Genomic DNA, 21,466 nt, shown 5'->3' on the forward strand with positions numbered 1-21,466 from the left:
CAGCTTGGGATGTGTGCAAACATTGCCAGGTGGTTTGGCAATCAGTAAGTCTTCTCTGATCTATTTCATTTCATTTGATAAGAATGTTCCAACCTCAGGAAAGGAGCACCGCCTGTTATTTTGAAGGAGAGATCCTTTTGCTGTACCATTCGACAACGTAGTTACTCTTGTTTTATCTGATGGTTGGAGCAGAAGCCGTTCTGCTCAGCTTCATCGCAGAGCATTTGCCGATGGTTAAGTGATCCACACCTATGGAGCTTTCTTAACTGCCTAGGAGTTGGGTAATGCTGTGGGACACGGCTCTCCTATGTTCCTCTTTGAATATTGACTTGATGTGTGCAGAGATAGAAGCGTTCCCACATATGCGGCCCGAGTGTAGAGTTTGGTGAGTGTTATGGATATCTTTTGTCATTATGTCTTTGAGAATCCTATCAAGAAAGCTAATCTTTTCATGTGGAACTACTGAAAGCTTCCCCAAACCCGGGTCAAAGCGGTGAAATAAGGTTGTGAGTAGGGTTTCTCTGTTGATTTTGAATGCATTTGTTGTACAAATGAGCCTTTTGGGGACACCTTGAGGCGTTAGCTTCCAGGCTGCCCTCATGGAGACAGGAGGCTGGCTTTTGGGTTTTTGTCCCCAACAATAAACCTGTTAATAGTAATTAAATTATTTGTAGCAGCTACCAGTCCTTGAGTACGGCGTCCACAGCACTGCAGCATGAGAAACATTTAATCCTTGTGTTAACCATGTCAGATGAAGGTTGAAAGTGCTCTTTGGTCAGCTCTAGGGGAAACTGAGGCTTACAAGTGCCAAGAACCTGCGCATATGAAGTCACTTGTTGGAGCTCACACGGCTTGGGGGTATCTTTACTAGATCTGAACTTATGTCTTCCTGACTGCAGAGCGTGTCACGGGGACTGGTAGATGACTTACAGCTGTAGAACTATGTTCTGGGGCAGAATTCTGAAATATGGTGTCCACATTGCCCCAAAATACGGCCTTTTCCTGGGGATAGCCACTGTTCCTGGTTTTACTAGAACAGTGTGGCGTTACTGTCCTCATCTGTAAGCTGCAACTTAGAATGGCCTCTTCACTTGAGACTTTCATACATACATGTCTTTCAGCCCGTGTCACTCATCCGCACCCCTGGTGAATGTTCCTCTTGTATTGGGTTTTGTTGGTAAAGGCAGAGGGGGTAGAATAATGCATCTGGGGGATGTGCCTCATTTGTCCTTTATTAGAAGGAATTGTTGTCTTAGAACGTTGCCCTCTTAGAGGTGCTCGACTCTGAGAGAAAGTATTATGCAGGTTCTAACCCGGGGTCCCCAATCACTCACGGTGGTCTGTGGAGCTTGCGTGCATATGAAGGTTCATCTTGCCTGGAGAGAGGACAAGTAGCCTTCATTGGATCCTCTAAGGAGACCCCAACCCTCAAGGTATTGAGAACCCTGAGGGCTGACTCAGGGGCTGTCCTAGCTCCGGATATCATCCATGGACAGGTCCTTCCCTTTCCCTTTGACTCTGCCCCTTCCTCTGTTCCCTGAGGGTGCTGAACATGGTCCCTGTGATCCATGGAATCTATAAGAAAACTAGAGCCTCAAATGAAATTCTTGGGGGCTCTAACTCTACCTAGAAATAAGACGAGACTCTAACTGTGCTTTGAAACAAGGCTTATCCAGACCCCACATTGCAGCAGATGGCTTTTGTCTATGATTGTGCCAGAAGCTTCACCAAAGGGCTGCTTTCTGTCCTACCCCTCTCATTATGGCTACCCCCGCAGGACACCAATGTTCTAGCACAGGGCACAGCATTTAGACAGCTCAACATCAACCTGCCAGATACCCCTGGGGGTTTGCTTTCAGGAAATAACTGAGGGGCAGGGGCACATTACAGCCTGAGTGGATTCCGAGATTTAGCAGGCATTCCAGTCTTTCCAGCCATGGGGAAGTTACTCACCCTGTGCCATCCTCAGTCACCCCATACTTAAGATGGGGAAGCTCTACCTGCCATGTGAAGCTGCTGGGAGAAGCAGGCACACACAGAAGGCTTGGCTGGCTCATAAGTGTTCTGAAACTGGGAGCTAAGAATCACCTGAATATTTTCCTTAGAGCTGTGAGAGTTGGTTCCTGGCCATTGTGTGTTTGGAGGCTCCCTAATAATCCCTGGGTACCTTCAGCACTATCTGCTGTCCTTCGGGCATCTGGACATTCCCCTTGGCTTCATTCATAGCAAACTTGGTTAGTGGCATAGCAGCTGAATCCCAGCATTGAGAACTCACTCACTCATGCAGCAAATAGTTGCTGAGCGACTCTGTCTGTCTTGACCCCTGTTCCCTTGGAGTGGGAGTCTAGAGTTGTGGCTGGTCCTAAAAAACAGCTCAGCAAAGACCTGTGAGTGCAGATCAGAAGCACTAGAGAAGGAACCAAGTCCCTGCAGGAGAATGACAGGGCCTCATTAGGAATTGGGGGATGGCCTTTCAGGGAGTGCACTTCTCAGTTAGTTCCTGGCGGGTGGAAAGGAGCCAAGGAGAGGGAGGATCATCCCAGCAGGAGGAACAGCATGTGCAAGTCCTCAACAAAGGAGAGCTTGCTTATTCCAGGTATGGAGGAGGAAGTGAGGTTGGGACATGGCAGGTGGCAGAGCTGAGGCTGGTGGGGAGTCAAGGTGGGAAGTCTTGGGCCTTCAAGACCATGCCAAGGTGCTGTACTTTATTACAAATACAAAGCAAAGCGCTGAAGGGACGTGATGTAGAGTGAGCAGGAATGCAGAATCTCTCGGCAGGAAGCAAGGGTGAGCGGTGGGACAAAGCCTGTGGATGTCAGGTGGGGATGAGGGGATTTTGTCCTAATGAGTGACATCCTGCTTCTAATGGGGATTCCATCTAAGCCACTCCAGAGCCCTCTGAAATAGCTCTTTCTGAGTTCCATTTGAAAGGTGAGTCCCTTTGGTAGCAGCGTCCCTCCCTGTCCCTTGTTCCTGGCCTGAGTGGAAAGGGAGGACACGTGGTGCTGTTGCTAGATTATTGAGAATAGTTTGGAAGACCATTTTCCCACCCCGTTTGTCTCCATGGTACTTTCCCCCTCATTTCTAACAATCAAATTAGTTTATTCCTGGCCTCTGCTGTTGGGATCGATGTCTTTCTTCCACTTTGTTCTGGGGTTTTATTGTCCCTGGAAGGATCAACGGAAGGACGTTGTTGGTGCCAAAAGAAGGCCCACCTTTGCCTGGACTTCATCTACCAACCACTTGATATGCTTCAACTTTCATTGAATTTCTTGCAGAAGGGAAACTCTACCCACTAGATAAAACACATTTACAAAAGAAAACCGGTTAATTTCCTTGGTCATACCAACCCTATTGAAGACTCTCAGGGAGCGTGACCCCGAAGTATAGGGTGACCTGTAGGCCCCACTCTGAAATCCAAGTCTCAGGGTGTGGTTTCTGAGTGGACAGGGTAGACAGGGAGGGGAGGGGCCGACTCTGGAAGAGCCGTGCCAGGGGCCTGATGGGCACTGTGTCATGTGGTTGGTCACATAGGTGATGCCAGTACCTCTCTGCAGAGGATGGGAGGGGAGAGAGAGAATCCCACTTCTCTCCATGAGTTCTGAGAGGAGCTCCTAGGTCTGGTCAGAGCTGTGCCTCCATCACTCACGTGTGTCCCAGAAGGCTCTAGAATGTTCTTGGAATCTCAGGTGTCACTGTGATGGTGACCCAAGGACCAGGTGATCCTCTTCTTTAAAATATTACTCTCTTCTCAAAGATAGACATGACCCACCCAGTCTGAGGTCAGATGAGCAGCCAGGGTAGGATTCAGGGAGTGGAGAGAAGGCTTGTGCGGGCCAGGCACCACACATCCCTTCCTTAGAAGGTGCTAGGACAAGAAGGGCCTTCTCTCCATGCACATGATCAGATTTTGAAACTCAAAAAACCAGAAGTGGCCTGGTCACTTGTGGCCATCAGAGGGGATGATGGCCATCCTGCCTGGCCTGCCTGGCGCCCTCCTAATTCAGCCTGTCCAGTTGGAGATGATCTAAGATAGTGGGGATGAGCAGAAAACCCCTGATAAATCCTGGGACTCAGTCTGCCTGCCTGTCTCAGAACTGATAGTGTAGGGACCCATTTTTATTTTTAAATATTTTATTGTATTTTAATTTTTATTGAAGTATAGTGGACACACGATGTTATAGTAGTTTCATTTTACAACATCGTGATTAGACAATTGTATACATCACTCCAGTGCTCACCACAGTAAGTGTGACTGCCTTCCCTATGCTTTACTTGCCATCCCTCTAATTTATTCATTTTGTAACTGGAGGTTTGTACTTCTTACTCCACTTTACCTATTTTGCCCATCCCTTCCCTGCCTCCCCTCTAAACACCACCACTGTGTTCTCGGTGTGTGTGTCTGTTTCTGTTTTTCTTTGTTCATTTCTCTTGTTGCTTTAGATGCACGTACAAATTAAATCATCTGATACCCTCTAGATCCATCCATTCCATTGAAATTGGCAAGATCTTATTCTTTTTTATGGCTGAGTCATTGTACATTCACAGTCATTGTACTTTCCACAGCTTCTTTATCTATTCATCTATCAGTGGATCCTGGGATTGTTTCTGTATCTTGGTTATTGTAGATAATGCTGCAGTAAACATAGGGGTGCAGAGATCTTTTCAAATCAGTGCATTTGTTTTCTTTGAGTAAGCACCCAGTGGTGGAATTACTAGCTAGCACTATGGCACTTTTTTTTTTTCTTTTTAAGTTGGAGGGCAGTGTCTATCTTAGAAAGGAGAGTGACCACATATGAAAAATACCACATAGCATTAGGTGGAAAAAAAACACATAAAAATCATTCCCCAACCCCCAGTCCCTTGGTACTCAATGCTGTGTCTCCCACTGAGGTAAGGTCGTGCCACTGTCCCATGGCATGAAGGAAGGAAGGAAGGAAGGAAGGAAGGAAGGAAACCAAAAACAAGCTCCATAAGAGGTAGACCCAAGCCTACATAACCACCATGTGTGTGTTCTGAGGAGTCACAGGGCTCTACCCCCTCAGTGATACTGCTCCTTCTCCTTCATATGTAAGAAGACTGTGCTGAAGATGAAGGGCCCCAGCATCATGGCGAAGGCACTGGCTGGCACTGGGTTAGTAGGGCTAGGCCAAGGGGATGAAGGGCTCATACTACATGTACTGGACAGGCCTCATGGACACCTGAGTGTGAGAGCATAAGTGTGTGCAGTCTAGCCAGTTGTAATCCACTTTCAACTGGAATGCCCATACACATCAGCCAACTTGAAATGGACACCATATTTGCCACCTAGTGCCTACTAGATGGCACTAAAAATATTTCTCTTTTTAATTTTTTGACAAACCTCCATACTATTTTCCAGAGTGGCTGCATTAGTTTGCATTCCCACCAACAGTGCACGAAGGTTCCTTTCTCTCCGCATCCTCACCAACACCTGTTTTCTTTTCTTCATGATTTCAGCCATTCTGACATGTGCGAGTTGGTATCTCGTTGTGGTTTTGATCTGCATTTCCCCGGTGACGCGTGACATGGAGCATCTTTATGTGTCTGTTGGCCCTCTGCGTGTCTTCTTTGGAATAAGATGTGTTCAGGTCTTCTGCCCAATTTTTGATGGGATTGTTTGTTTTTTCGGCATTGAGTTGTGTAAAATCTGTATATATTTTGGATATGAGCCCCTTATTGGACTATCATTTGCAAATTTCTTCTTCCATTCTGTAGGTTGCCTTTCATTTTTTGACCGTTTCCTTTGCTGCAGAAGAGCATTTTATTGTGATGAAGTCCCAATAGTTTATTTTTGCTTTTATTTCCCTTGCCTGAGGAGACATATCCAGAAAAATATTCCTAAGGCTGATGTCCAAAAGATTACTGCCTGTGTTTTCTTTTAGTGGGTTTATGGTTTCAGGTTTCACATTTAGGTCTTTAATCCATTTTGAGTTTATTTTTGCATACAGTGTAAGAAAGTCTTGTGATACTCCCAAAACAATGATTGTGATGTCTTTTATTCAATTATTTAGTTTTCTTAAATACCTACAGGCATGAAGCTAGGTAAGTATGTTCCTTTTACAACTGTAAAATGAAAACAGATTGTACAAATTACACACACACATACACAAACAAGTTACACATTGTACAAATAAAGCACAAGTCCCATTAATAAAGTTGTTAGTTGCTGATACTTACTATGAACTTGAGTACTAGCCAGTGTCTGTGCTTATAAGCATCATTACATTGGATCATCATGGCAATCCTACAAGGTTATTCCTATTTTCCAGATAAGGAAACTGAGGCACAGGGCTCCATCAGTTGCTGAGAGCACACAATCAGTGAACTGCAGAGCCAGGCTTTGATCCAAGGCTGCCTGACATGTAGCCATGTGGCCCTCACTCTGAGTCACCACCTTCCTCTCCTTTTCTGTGGCATTGACACTTGACTGATCACCAGCATTCAATCTGATATGTAAAAAGTTAAATCTTTGTAGGTCAGTTTCTTCCTGTGCACATTAATCTTTTGACTTTAAGATAATGACCATCATTTACATCAATGCCATCTGCATTGCTTTGGCATTGGTTGCTTTTTTTTTTCTTAAGATTTATTTATTTATTTGAGAGAGAGAGCACAGAGCAGGAGAGGCAGAGGGACAGGGAGAGAGAATCCAAAACAGACTCTGCGCTGAGCGTGGAGCCCAGCGTGGGGCTCAGTCTCATGATCCTGACATCACGACCTGAGCCAAAATCAAGAGTCAGACACTCCACCAACTGAGCCACCCAGGCGCCCCTATGGTGGCTTTTTAATGCAGATAACAAGATCCCATTAATTTGATGGACCTGTTCGATAATGCATGTGAACTCGATACTGAAAAGTAGTTAAATCAAATATTTGCCATTGCCTTTTTAACACCACATGTCTAATTAACAAGGCAGGACCTTTTCATCACAATTTTGGGCAACAGAGAACAAACGTGGTCAGTTCTGGAGCAGTGCAGGACCTCTGGATTTGGACCACCATGGATCCCTTGACCCTCACAGTGCAGAGGACATTATTCAGTCTCTGCTGCAGGTGTGGTCCCAACCCCACCCAGCACTGGTACTGAACAGTGTGGCAGTGAATACAACGCAGATGACTCCATGCGGGAAGCTCTTAATTAAAAAAAAAAAAATACACACACACACACACACACACACATATGATTGCAGGTTAAAAAAAATCTTTCACCCTTTAGGCTGCCAGCAACTCCATTTGTAGATCTTTAGGGATTCATGAACTCTGCTTTAAAGAATAATGTGTTTTAAAGATGAGGTTTCTTGCACAAAAATTTCACTTAAGAATTCTATAATTATTTTAGAACATTGTTTTAAAAAACTAAACAGGCACACTCAAACACATTGTGACTTGACGAAGTGTCCATGCTGCGCAGGTGCTCCTTTTTGTTATAAATGAACTTCACACTGACCTAAGTCTGTTTGAGATTTCTCCCTGGGTCGGATGCTCTCTTTGGGCACAAGAGAGTATGTAAAGACAGGAGAGCTGTTCTGAGCACCTACTCCCTGCCAGGTCCTGAGCCAGTCACCTTATTTCTGTTACCAGGTTCAGTCTACACGGAAACTCAAGCTCAAGCCTCATGGGCAGAGCCCCAGAGTGTCTGTGAGCCCCACGCTATGCCTTCAGTGCCTCGGTTGGGGAAAGCCATGCCTTACGCAGCTAGAACCTCCTAGACGGCTGAGTACCCAAGCGGGCGGCTCTGAAACCAGCACCATCAGAGTCATGAAATGTGATTGTTTCTGCTAGAAGGCAGGGCAGAAGCACTGCAGAAGCACCTGAATGGCCATCTGTCATCCTCACGGTGTACTGACTGGAGTCCCAGCCAAGTGAGTAGGGGGCTGCTGGGACCCTGCGACCCTGGGAAAGCTCACATCCATGCCCCTCCCACTCCCACCATCTGCTCCACTTGGAGCGCTCGTCCCCATCTCTACCAGCTTGGGCCACGGAAACCACTGGGCAAAATGGGCACTGTCCACCCCCAGACTCTAGTCGAGGTTGCTGAGTGGACAGGGGTTACAGCTGCCCACATACCTGTCGTCCTGTCGTACCTGCCGGGCTGCCAGGCCCCGGTGGACCCATCTGAGCACCTCACCTTCCGGGGCTCTCCACGGGAAGGGCCGGCCCTCTCAGCCAGGCTCCTTCCTCTCTAGCTTCTCATACCAGACCCCCCCCCATCCTCCCCCAGCTGGAGCACTCACTGTTCTAGAACGAGCTCTCATTCCCCTCCATCCTGCTAATGTAGAGCTTTCTGCCTGACTCTTTCTAACCCAGTCCCTCTCCTGTTGCTCCAGCCACCGCGCGCTTCTCCTTTGGATCTGACGGTCCTCGGCTTTGAATTGCTATGGCTTCTGAGCTTGCCTCCCAGAGCTGTTGGAATGGGTGTATGTGAGGGCATGCGCGCTCCTCCGTGGGCGCATGCTCCCCGGGAGCAGGCACTGCTGTGCTCAGAGCCGTTTGGGGACAGGCACCAGGGTCTCTGCAATCCAGTCCACACTCAGCCCCCTGCCTCCCTCTCACGTCCTTGCTGGGAGCAACCTCACGCCACCCCTGCGCATGCCACCTCCAACCGACTTCTCTTATCACGGCTGGCAGGTGACTTCCCGAACCAGCCTAAGTCCGGAGTCCTTTATCATCCCTGAGTGGCACGGCCTGTCCTTCGTCCTTTCTGTCCTTACCTGCGCCGTCGCCGGGTCGTATCGGCCTGCCCTGGAGACTGTGAGCTTGTGGAGGGCGACTTATATCTGGTACCGTCGGTCTTGGAATGGTCCTGATGGGATGGGGTCGACTATGTTGGTTTCATGCAGCACGATCTTCTCAGACGCACTTGGTACTGGCTCCCAGGACACGTTTATAGTTTGGGGTTTTTTTGGGTTTTTTTTGGTTTTTGTTTTTTGTTTTACTTTATTTATTTATATGAGAGAGAGTGCACATGAGCAGAGGGAGAGGGAGAAGCAGGCTCCCCGCTGAGCAGGGAGCCCGATGCGGGACTCGATCCCAGGACCCTGAGATCATGAACTGAGCTGAAGGCAGAGACTTCCCCGAGCCACCCAGGCGGCCCCGTGGGACAAGTTACATAAGTGTGCAAAAATAATGTTCCAGGGCATCATTAGCAAAGTCCTGTTGGAAACGTACCCCTTTCTCTGATGTTTCCTCTCAACCACTACTGCACCCAGGAATCACCAACCGTGACAAATGCAGAGTCAGGTTCGGGAAGTCTGGAGCCTGCGTTGACTCCTCTAGGGCTCCCTACCTGCCTCCAGGTTGCCCCTCTGTGGGAGGAGGCGGAGGCCTTGTCCAGCTGCCGGCAGGAGAGACCAGGCTGACAGGGGCAGCGAAGTGACCCTGAGAACCAAGGCGGCTGGTTTCTAACTCAGAATCTTCCTGCTCTGGAAGAATCTTGGGGAGAGAGCGGTAACTCCCTTCTGCCCGTGGCAAAAACAGACCCAGTTAGCCAGAGCTTTTGCTTCTCGGTGGATCCAAAGAGGGAGGAGTGGGGTGTGCCAGCTTTCTCTTTGAAATTCCCTTTAGGCAGATACTGTTCGTCCTGCTTCCTGCCAGGGAAGCCGGATGGTAAATGGGCATCAATCACGCAGGCTTGGCAGGTGGGTGAGCCAGCACCAGCATGACCACTGACTTCAGTGTCCGCTGGTCGTGGACACTGAGAAACTGTTGGAGGCATGAGGGGAGAAAAAAAAAAACAAAAAACACCACACATAAAGCAGAGAGCCCTTTGGACTTTGCTCCAGGGACGTTAGAGCTGTGGGGACTTTCCCTTTGCAGGCTCCAGGCCCTGCCTGCCCTGGGCTCCCCCAGCCTGGCCGGGTTCCCGTGGAGTTGGGTTTTAATGCAGCTGCTTGGATTCCCGCCCTGGAATTTGCACTCACTGGGCCCAGGTGGTGCCAGACGAGTAGCCCGCGGCCTCCTGGATGGCCTCGCGTTGAGGGAGCAGATCTCCGTGTTCTGTTGCTTGTGGACAAGCTCTGGAAAGAAAATGTCATCTGGCGGCATCCCAGCTGATGCAGGAGCTAGCAAGCACAGCCCTGAAATTTAGACAGGAAATACGGGGTGGTTTGAAGCAAAAACCGTCCGCTGTTCTTACTGATGACCTTTGAGATCCCATAGATGTTTTTGTATATATTATGTTGTTTTATAGTTTCTGCTGGGGCACACCCAATCTCGTACCTGGAGGGAGCACAGGGCGGCCAGGAGGGGGATGCTGCTTGCTCAGTGACTCAGTCCCTGAGGTATGTGGGACCAGCCCTGCTTTTCCCTGACAGTGTGGAGAAGGAAGGCAGGGTCGCCAGCTGGGTCACCGGCCTGGGGCGTGCCCAGGAGGGGCCTTGCCTTTTTTACTGCCCACGTGCTCCATAGGGTCGGATAGGTCCCGACTCCATGGCACCTGCACAGACCTTCCCAAAGGGAGTCACCGGCTTGGCAGTGTGGTGACGTTTGAGGATGAGTGAAGCTGATTGGGCCCGTGGGAACAGCAACAGTCCTTCCCAGGTGGAGGGAGCCCATGGCACTGTGACCGTGTTACATGGAGACAGTGCTCACTTTCAGAGGAGCTTGGGGTGTCTGTCCACCTGGGCAGCTTCTGCTCTCGAACTGACACATAGATACATCCTTGAAAAGACAAGCCGGAATTCAGGTATTGTGGGTGCTCCTTGGGTGGAGGAGGATTCCAGAGGGAGGCAGAGGAGGCCCCATCACTGTCCCCTCATGCACAGTGGAGCTTAGTCTGCCAACCTGCGTCCACCCTCTGGACCTGCTCCCAAAGGGGTCCCTTCCCTGGGGGTCCAGCCTCACCCACCCCCTTTGCTCTAAGGGGCCCTCAGCCTCCCTCCACCCTTGGCAGGTGGTACATCCACCTTCTCTTCCCCCACTGTGCTCAGCAAGAAATTCCTTCCGTGCTGGGGAGCTGGGGTGGGGGGTCCCTAGGAAGGAGCCCACTGAGGGACAGAAGACAGCCCTGGCAGTAAGTCTGCCTTACATTCTACAACTACCAGGATGAACATCTAATTTTATTAGGTTGAAATTATTGTGATTCAGTTGTGATGAAACACACATAAGATGGAATTGACCGTGCTAACCATTTCTCAGTGTGTGGTCAGTAGCATTCCGAACATTCACGTTGCCGTGCAGCCAATCGCCCAAACTCTTCTTCTTGCAAAACTGAAACTCTGGTCAACCAAAACTGTTAAATCGTTACACAAAACTTCTCCATCCAGCCCTCCCCCAACCCCTGGTGCCCTCCATTCTACGGTTGGTCTTGCTGAGTCTGATGGCTGTAGGAACCTCAAATAAGGGGAATCACACAGTATTTGTCTTTTTGTCTTGGCTTATTCACTTAGTATAATGTCCTTGGGTTCCTCTGTGTTGTAGCGTGCTTCAGAATTTGTTTCCTTTTTAAGGCTGGAGAATATTCCAGAATGCTTTGCTTATTCATTGGTAATGGGTGCTTGGGTGGCTTCCACATTTTGAATATTGTGAGTAATGCTGCCATGAACCTGGGGGGACCTTTTCAAGTCTCTGCTTTCAGTTCTTTTGGGTACATGCAGACCTACGTTCTTTTATTGTGCTTGGCTTTGTTGCAGTGAACGATACTGCATTTTTTATCACTGTTAGATGTGTGGCAACCCTGCATCGAGAAGGTCTACCGGTGCCATTTTTTCCGACCCTATCTGCTCGCTTTGTGTCTCTGTGTCATGTCTTGGCAATTCTCACATTATTTTAAACTTTCTCATTATAATTATATTTGTCCGGGTGATCTATGATCACCGATCTTCAATGTTGCCATTGTTGTTTTGGGGCGCCACAAACCATGACCATCGAAGACGGTGACCTTCACTGATCAGTGTTGTGTGTGTTCTGACTGCTTCACAGACCACTGTTCCTCTTCTGTCTCCCTGTCCTTGGGCGTCCCTATTTCCTGAGACAAAACAGTGTTGAAACGAGCTCAGTCAATAACCCTGTGATGGCCTCTACGTGTTCAAGGGAAGGAAGAGCCCCACGTCTCTCAGTTTTCCTCAAAAGCTAGAAATGAGTAAGCTCGGTGAGGAAGGCATGTTGAAAGCCAAGATAGGCCGAAAGCAAGATCTCTTGTGACAACTGGTGAGCCAAGTTGTGAACACAGAGAAACAGTTCTTGCAGGAAATTGGAAGCACTCTCCCAGCAAACACACAAATGATAAGAAAGGAAAACAGCCTTATTGCTGATATGGAGGAAGTTTTAAAGGTCTGGACTGAAGATCAGAGCAGCCACAACATTCCCTTAAGCCAAAGCCCCATCCAGAGCAAGGCCCTGACTCTCCAGTTCTATGAAGGCTGAGAGGGAGGCCGCAGACGAAAAGTCTGAGGTTAGCAGAGGTTAGTTCGTGAAGTTCAAGGAAAGAAGCATCTCCAGGTGGAGCAGCGGGGCTGATGGAGAAGCTACAGCAAGTCAGCAGCAGATCTGGCTGAGGGAATTCAGGAAGGTACTGAACAGATTTCCAGTGTAGACACAACAGCCTTATGTTGGAGACTGATGCCATCCAGGACTTCATAGCTAGAGAGAAATCAGGGACTAGCTTCTAAGGAAAGGCTGATTCTCTCATTAGGGGCTAATACAGCTGGTGACTGGAAGTTGAAGCTTATCCTCAGTGACCATTCTGAAAATCTTAAGGCCCTTAAAATTTGTGCTGAATCCAGTCTACCTGCATTCCGTAAATAAAGCCATAAAGCCTGAATGATGGCATATCTGTTTACAGCACGCTTTACTGGATCTTTTAACCCTGCTGCTGAGACCTACTGCAGAAAAAAGGGTTCCTTTCAAAATATGACTGCTCGTTGACAGTGTAATGTACCCAGTTTCCCAAGGGCTCTGATGGAAATGGACAGTGAGATAAATGCTGTTTTCATGGCTGCTACAACACATCCATTCCATATCCCATGGATCAAGCAGTAATTTTGTCTTTCAAGTCTTATTATTTAAGAAATACATTTCATAAGGCTGTAGCTGCCCTAGATGGATATTCCTCTGGTGCATGTGGGCAAAGTCAATTAAAAAACTTCTGGAAAGGATTCACCACTCTAGATGCCATTAGGAACATTTGTGATTCATGGGAAGAGATCAAAATATCACCATGAGCAAGAGTTTGGAGGAAGTGGATTCCAACCATCATGGATGACTTTGAAAGGTTTAGGATTTATTGGAGGAAGTACCCGAAGATGTGGTAGAAGGAGCGAGAGAACTGGAACTGAAAGTGGAGCCTGAAGATGGAACTGAATTGCTAGGCTCAGGATGAAACGTGAGCGGAGGAGGAGTTGCTTCTTATGGACACGCAAAGACTGTGGTTTCGTGAGATGGAATCCGCTCCTGGTGGAGATCCTGTGAAGACCGTTGAAGGGACAACAACGGATTTAGAATATCGCAGGAACTTATCTGATAAAGCAGCGGTGGTGGAGTTCGAGAGGACGGACTCCAACTTTGGAAGAAGTTCTGTGGGTAGATGCCAAACAGCGTCCCATGCTACAGGGAAGGCATTTGCAAAAGCAAGAGCAATCGATGTGGCAAAGTTCACTGTTGTCTTAGCTTAAGAAACGGCCACGGCCACACCATCCTTCAGCCACCACCACCCTGGTCAGTCAGCAGCCGTCAGCATCGAGGGAGACCCTCCACCAGCAAAAAGATACGACTTCCTGATAGCTCAGATGACGGCTAGCATTGTTTAGCAAAAAGTATTTTTATTTTTGTAAAGACTTTATTTAGAGAGAGAGAGAGAAACACAAGCAGCGGAGGGGCAGGGAGAGAGGGAGAGAGACTCTCAAACAGACTCCCCGCTGAGCAAGGAGCCTGACATGGGGCTCAATATCATGACCCTGAGATCATGCCCTGAGCCGAAATTAAGAGTTGAACACTTAACCGATTGAGCCACCCAGGTGCCCCAGTACAGTGTTTTTAAATTAAGGTGTGCACATTGTATTTTTAGGCGTAATGCTGTTGCACACAGACGCTGCAGTACAGTATAAACAGTACTTTTATATGCACTGGAAACCAAAGAATTCATCCGACTGGTCTTACCGTGATAGCTGCTGTTTTGCGTGCTCTGGAACCAAACCCATACCACTACCAAGGTGTTCCTGGACCCAGAAGAGGAATTATAGGGGATCTGATTTTATTTTTTTGAGGAACCTCCATACTGTTTTCCATTGTGGTTGCACTCCTTTGCCTTTCCACCAGCAGAGTACAAGGGTCCCAATTTCTCCACATCCTTGCCAACATTTCTTATTTTCTTTTCTTTTTCTTTCTTTCTTTCTTTCTTTCTTTTTTTTTTTTGGTTAGTGGCCATCCTAATCCTAATTATAATATAAAAGCAGTAGTTCGGGTTTCCTATTTTTCTGTGATTTGGTATACTAGAATTGGAAGTGTCCTATAGTCCAGCCCCCAATGTCCCCAAAGGAACTGAGATCCAGAAAGAAGAAACCCATGCACAGTGTCTCCGATCCTCATGGCTTACCTGGGACACACAGGATGACATCTGAGACTGGGACCCACTAGCCAGCCGATACTACAAGAAGGCCAAGATCAGGCCGAATGGCGACCACTGTGACTTGGCTCAGCCCTCCACCCCCTCCCTGCTGCAGACAAGGCACCTGCAGACTTACGGGATCCTGCTGGAGGGCTTGTTGGTGGCTGGCTCCAAGCGGGGACCCCCGCAGCATTCAGAGAGGTGTCCTCAGTCGAGGCCCAGGCTCCTCTCCCCTGCCCACCCTGCCAGTGCTTGGAAATGTCACTGTCCTCTCAGACCCAGGTCACTGAAAGCCACCTGGTCATCGCCTCCCACAACGTGTCCTCTGTTGGGCTGCTTTGACCCTTGTCCTGGAGCCAGAGACTTGGAACCCCAAATATCGTGGGGTCCTCCTCCTGCTCTTGTGGACCCATCTGTCTTCCCCCCCACGGTCGCTCTGCCTGTGCACCCCCCACACACAGACACACACAGGCTAACCTTCTCATTCAGGCTGCTTGTCTCCAAAACTGTTCATGCTCACTGCTCTAGCTGCTGCCGCCAGCGCCCCCCCCCCCCACGCCTTCCAGCAGTTTCTCCCACACTGGCTCTCACAGGCGATCTGGATCCCCACTGGCTATGGGTTAGTTAGGTCCTTGGCCCGCTTCCCAACCGGACCCTCTTTCAAGCAATGGCCAGGCCTTTCCCTTGAACAAAACAGACACAAAACTACCTTCTGCTTCCCTCCCCTTACTCAGCGACATTGAAAAAGATGATCCCCAAATAGTTGTGGGATGCTCTCATTCGGAACCACCCACTCACGGGTTCCCCAACCAGCAAAATGAGAGCAATAGATCCTCTCCCTTAGATTATAAAGATTCAAGTGAGAAAAAGTGGTTTAGAGAAACCACAGCACTCCGGTACCCTGAGCAGATGCAGCTCATAATGCTCTCTTCCCCTACGGTGGGCATGACCCATTACCCATTCCCCCCCCTACCTTAATAACCGTAGATATGAAGGGCAGCACACTCAATGTGGAGAATATAAACAGTCTTAATACAGCATCTGCTGTTGGGGCGCCTGGGGGCTCTGTCATTTAAGCGTCTGATTTCAGCTCAGGTCATGGACGCAGGGTCCTGGGATTGAGTCCTGCTTCTGACTCCCTGCTCAGCGGGGAGTCTGCCTCTCCATCTCCCTCTGCCCCTCCCCCTGCTCATGCTCTCTCTCTCTCTCTCTCCCTCTCAAATAATTAAATGAAATCTTTAAAAAAAAATTAAAGCATCTGCTGCTTTCCAGAGATGTTAAATGAAGTTGAAGACATGGGGCACCAGGATTGCCACATGGGGAGGTCAACGGCAATGGGGGCGGGTGTGTGTGTCCTGTGTCTTGGGCTGGCATAGAGTAGCTTTCTCCCCCCGAGGTCTCTGTGCTTACGGGCCCACACTGCTTCTGAAGTGGGGCCTTGACTCCATCCACACCCCAGGCACCATTTCTGGTGTGGACGGAAATTTCTCACATGCACTCTTCAAAATAATTATTCTGTGAAAAATAAAAATGCAATGTCACAAATTTATCAACATATGTATTTATAATCTGTCCATTGCTTTCATCAAATGATACAGAAATTGCAATGGAAACGCTGTGCGATTTTGCTGCTAAGGAGGCTCTGTTCTGGAGAAATGTTGCGATCCGATAGCATAACCAGCTCTCGGGTGATGCACGTTCCATGGGTCTGTTGTTCTGGGTCTAGGATTCTTGGTAAGCCTCCCATGTGCTTCCTGAGTGCAGCCAGGAGGGGGCACTGCTCTCAGCCTTGTGTCCTCAGGCCCAGAGCATCTAGAGGCTTCTCAGAAGTGCTTTTGAGCTGTGTTTTCAAGAGAGCAAAGCGTACCAGGCAGGGTGTGTACGATGTGGGAGAGGCAAGAGGGTGTGATTGTGGGTTTTCCAGGAACAGGGAACGTTAGACCGATTGCCAGGCGAGTGGGGGAGGAGCGAGGGCAGGTTCATGATGGAGGGTCAAAGGAGTCCCCTGACTTTCAGGCTTTGCCGTTGCTTTGGGTATTAGCCGCAGCCCTGCAGGGGACAGGTGTGTGATGGCATTGAGTCACAGACTCCAAAACGAGGCACACACCCAGTTTTTGCTATGAAGGAATTTAGGGCCTTACTGGATCTTACCGGAGCCAGAAATTCATGTCGTTTTGTGAAATGTTCCAGTTTTTTCTGAGTTGGCTAGCTTCAGTGTGCACACACAGACAGGCCTGCACGCAAGCACACATGCACAGGCTTGCATAAACACACACGCATGCTTGCACACGTGCGGGCCTACACATGCAAAGATACGCCTGTTCACATACACGTGTGTGTGCACACACGCACCTGTGCAGGGATGCACACACATGCACACGTGTGCACACACGCACGTAACACTGTGCTGAACAGAAAGCTTCACCGGATGTCCCGGCAGCCTGAGGGGCTGTAGGTCCTGCGTGGGGGTGGGGTCGGGGTGCACCGCGCAGAGTCAGGTGTGAGAAGACGCAGGGCCCCATGGTCGGGGCTCATCTCCTGCATGTGGAGTGAGGGCATCCTGGGAGGCGGCAGGATCCACTGGCCGAGGCTGGACGGTAGGAGGACGCATGTGTGCAGGTGTCCATGATGAGAGCTGTGCTGGGAGCTGGGGAGATTGCTCATGTGGGGAACACTGGGGGGACTGGTGATTCCTTCTTCCTCTCTCCTGCTTCCGCTCCCGTGGTGGGGCTGGCCGATAGAATAAATGCATCAGGAGCTGCTTCCTGCTCGACTCAGGAGTTCGAGCCAGGTTTATTAGTATCCAGAAATAAACAGAGAGCACCCTGAGCAAATGTATTCACTTCCCCAACATGTTAAAAAATAAACACTTCTTTTCCTACAACGAAAGCACCTTTGGGAGGTAATGTGAACAGCAGGTGGGCTTCTGGGAACCTGAGCATCTAGCCCTAGACCCAGGGTTGACTAGTGAAGGACTCTGTAACCTACTTCTCCGTGTCCCGACTTCCCCGTCCGTAGAATGGGGTGGCATCCGTTCTTCATAACAGGCTGGAGAATGCAGCACTGGAAATCGTTTGGGTTTATTGCTAGCTCTGCCGTTTTCTAGTCTTATCAAGATGTGTCCACGCTCCTCTCCTATGAAGCAGGAATAACTGTAGTACCTCCTCAGTGTGTCATCGGGAGGGTCGATGAATTGGTAACATACAGCCCCCCCCACGCGATATGCTGACTACTTCGCTTTCCTTTCTGCAAGTTAAAAGTGAAGGAAGTACGTAAGGGATAAGAGGAAGGCACAAGTGATAACGATTATGACACCATTGTAAGGTTTTCACCAAGAAAAGAAGGGAATTAATCTAGGTCTACATAGCCCAGTAGAGGAGGAGACTGGAATGTCATTCCGATCTGAGTCTTTACATTAACCAGTGACATGAATGGCAGGAGCTCGTGGCCTGCTCTGAATCCCATTTGCTATTCCCCCCTCAATTTTAAGTGACCTCTTTCGTTTTGCAGGTAATGCATTTATAGCTGATATTATAGAAAAATTAGAAAGTGCATAGAAGTGAAAATAGCAAAATATGATATGACACGTATCCTGGAGATTCTTGTGTGCATCTTTTAGACTATGATCTATGACTACAATGCATAATTCTCTTAAAAATGGAATTTTCTAAAATAGTATTTGTTTTCTAGAAAAAGAAAAATCTGAATCAAGTACTTCAGTACATCAAATCCTGTACTTTTAAAGTGTATTTAACTAGTACCAGCATAACATTGTTTTGAAGTACCGTAGTTTATTGAAATGGTCTCTTACTGACGTGCAGTTCGATTATTTTACGTTTGTTTGCCATTGTAAATTGTGCGGTACTGAGCACCTTTGAACTTCCCACAGGGAAATAATTGGGGAGTTATTTCTTTGTGACCAGTTTCTAGAAATGGAATTACCGTGCCTCATACCTTGGGCCAGAGTGCCCCCAAGAAGATTGCTCTGCAGGAGAGTTTAAGCTCGTTAGCTCTTTGTGGCAGGAGGTGGGAGGGCAAAGTGGGCAGGAGCGGCCCCTGGGAGTCAGGCACGTCCACTCTCCATCACTGCTCCGACACCAATAACCATGGGCCTTCAGGGGAGCTACAGATCTCTTGGACATGCAGTTTTCTCAGCTGCCAAATCGTTTGAGTGAGGTGAACGTCCTAAGGTTATTATTAGCAGAGGCCCTGGCGCTGAGTAAATACTAGCTATTATGCAATACCTACGGTCTCTGTAAGATGAGGCCCTTACACACACATAAGCGTCTCTGTTGTGCATGTATACACACATACGTGAAGACAGAGACATACTTGTATGTAAAATAAAATACCTGTATCAAGTAAGGTCCTTTGCCTCCCTGAATGATCTGGAGGAGACCAAGTGGGTGACTAGTGGGTGACTGGTTCCCAGGTGTTTACAAATCTCCTGCAAAGTGAACTGAGAACTCAAAGCATAGCTGGGAATAAGGTGACAATCCCATTGCTCGTGTCCCTCGCTGCCCAGCCGCCGCCTGCGTGCAGGGGGGCCTGGGGGAGGGTGTTGGTCAGATGGGTTTTCTGGGTAATTTAGTGTACCCCAATGCTGTCCTAACAACCCCAACATTGTGGGTCTGTGGATTCCAGGTCTGCAGCTGGTCATGGTCCTGGATCCAGAGCTGGGACAGGGAGCCAAGCCGAGTGAGGCAGACCCCTGGGGGAGTCCACGTTAATTTGGTGTGATTTTTGTTTAACCCACTCAGTGGCTCAGAAAGGGCTGGTCCACGCAGACTCTGCTACACCAGCCCACTCCTCGATCTGTACAGGTTGTGACCGTGCCACTGCCTGGGGTATCCATTTCTCCGCTGATCCTTTCCTTTCCAGCACGCTTCACCTGTTTTTCTTAGTTGTCCCCTTTCTGTTAGTGTTGCAGAGTGTGCCAATGCATCGACTTTAAAAGGGGTTGTATACCTCAGAAGGCTGTTCTGAGGAGGGAGAAATGGTTAAAAGAATGGCTTGTCATGAGGGAAAGTCCTAGAAAGCCGCTGGACGCTCAGGCGTGATGGCGTTAAGGTCATAGTTGGAAGCTGTTGTCTCATCCAGTCCTTCTGTGCTGTCTCTGTTGAAGGAGGAAGATGAAGGCTCGCGCTCCCCCTCCTCCTGGAAAGCCCGCCACGGCGAATGTGCACAGCGAACAGAAGCCTCCCCGGGACGTGTCGCCCGGCCCTCCGCAGAACCTGCTGCACATGAAGGAGAACTTGAGGAACAGCACGGTGGCGGTCACCGTGGTTCTGCCCAGCGGGCTGGAGAAGAAGAGTGTGGTCAGTGGCAGGTAAGGGTGTGGGCACCTTGCGGACGGCTCACTGCCGTCCAGTCTCAGGTCCAGGGAGAACTGAAAAGTGGATTGTGCGGGGTTGTGCTCACTCCCCTGTCAGGCAGACCTGGGACCCTGGGATACGGAGCTGGGTCCAGAGTGGCTCACCTGGATGACCGTTGGCTACGCCGCCCTTCCTCGACTCACCATCATCCCAAGGGAGCAAGGACTGCGCAGCTCAGTCCTGCTGGAGGGCGAGCTGGGGGGAAGGAGCTGGGGTCACAGGCCCATACGCATCTCCAGGTAGGTGGCCAGCCCCCGGGGTCTGCGCCAGCCTCCTTGGCATGAAGTGATGCAGCTGGGGAAGCCTCCCGATGTGACCCTGCCCCTGTCCGCTGACAGGCTGGCCCACAGAGGTGTAGACGCAGTCAGCGGTCAGTTTTCCAAATGCAGCTTCCACAGCACGTCTGCACTGACGGCTGAGCTCCAGCCCAACCAGTTTCCAGCCCTGAGATGCCCACTGGATTCCTTTCTCAACCTGACCCACCCGGGAACGTGCCTGAGGTCAAGGTCACATACCCCTTCCTCTTCCCACATCAGCCACCCTGAAAACATTGGCAAAGCCTCCTGTGATCATAGTATTAAGAACTTTATTACCAATAGAATTTCTGATTTCAAGATACGTCATCATGTTGTTTGATCGATTTTGTGCTACAGCTGTTGTTCCTGATACTTTGATCTGTAAGAACACATTTTCCCAGAGTCACAGGAAACGAAAATTAAATCTCAGCATTTATATAGTTTTTATGATAGAGTATGATGGAGTGATCAACTGTGGAAACTTTGCAGCGTAAAAATATAGTTTGTCTAATTCTGAGGCAGGAGCGAATAGAGGTCGTATGTCTTGGAAAATAAGAGTAAGATATGATCAGATGTATTTCACTTTTTTTTTAAAGATGTTATTTATTTGTTTAACACAGAGAACACAAGCAGGGGGAACTGGGAGAGGGAGAAGCAGGCTCCACACTGAGCAGAGAGCCCGATATGGGGCTAGATCCCAGGACCCTGGGATCAGGACCTGAGCCGAAGGCAGAGGCTGAACGACTGAGCCACCCAGGCGCCCCAGGTGTATTTCACTCTTAAAAAGCAGTTTGCTCCAATATTTTTAAAAATGGATAAAGGTGGAAATCACATCACCATAGGTGCTTATATTTTATTCTGGTGGTTGTGATGAGAACAATGGAAGGCTTTTTTTTTATTTTCAACAGTTTTATTTAATATAAATCTTACATAATACTTACAGTGTTCCAGATACATTATAGTACCGACTCTCCGAAGCCCCTATGAGCTTATACTCATTTTATAGATGAGAAAAGCAAGCCCTTCAGAGGTTAAAGAACTTGTCAGAGTTCTCTGTCTTGGTTAGAAGCAGGGCCAGATTCTACCCTGGTAGGATGGCTGCAGGGTTTATACTTTCATAACCACCATTCTATGAAGCTTCTTTTTTTTTTTTCCCTGAGCATAACAGTATTCATTGTTTTTGCACCACACCCAGTGCTCCGTGCAATCCGTGCCCTCTCCAATACCCACCA

General features: G+C 48.8%; 1 protein-coding gene across 1 annotated transcript in view; it reads left to right on the plus strand.

The window, feature by feature from the left end:
- The first annotated feature begins 284 nt into the window (after positions 1-284).
- Positions 285-21,466, plus strand: part of LOC111157040 (cordon-bleu WH2 repeat protein) — a 184,277-nt gene continuing 163,095 nt past the window's right edge. The window contains exons 1-2 of the mRNA XM_022518251.1: positions 285-385; positions 19,689-19,892. Of these exons, the coding sequence (XP_022373959.1) occupies positions 285-385; positions 19,689-19,892 (305 nt within the window). The remainder of the gene's footprint in view (positions 386-19,688; positions 19,893-21,466) is intronic.

The sequence above is a fragment of the Enhydra lutris genome, unplaced genomic scaffold (assembly GCF_002288905.1).
Source record: "Enhydra lutris kenyoni isolate GAN:26980312 unplaced genomic scaffold, ASM228890v2 scaffoldscaffold51, whole genome shotgun sequence".
Classification (NCBI taxonomy): Eukaryota; Metazoa; Chordata; class Mammalia; order Carnivora; family Mustelidae; genus Enhydra; species Enhydra lutris.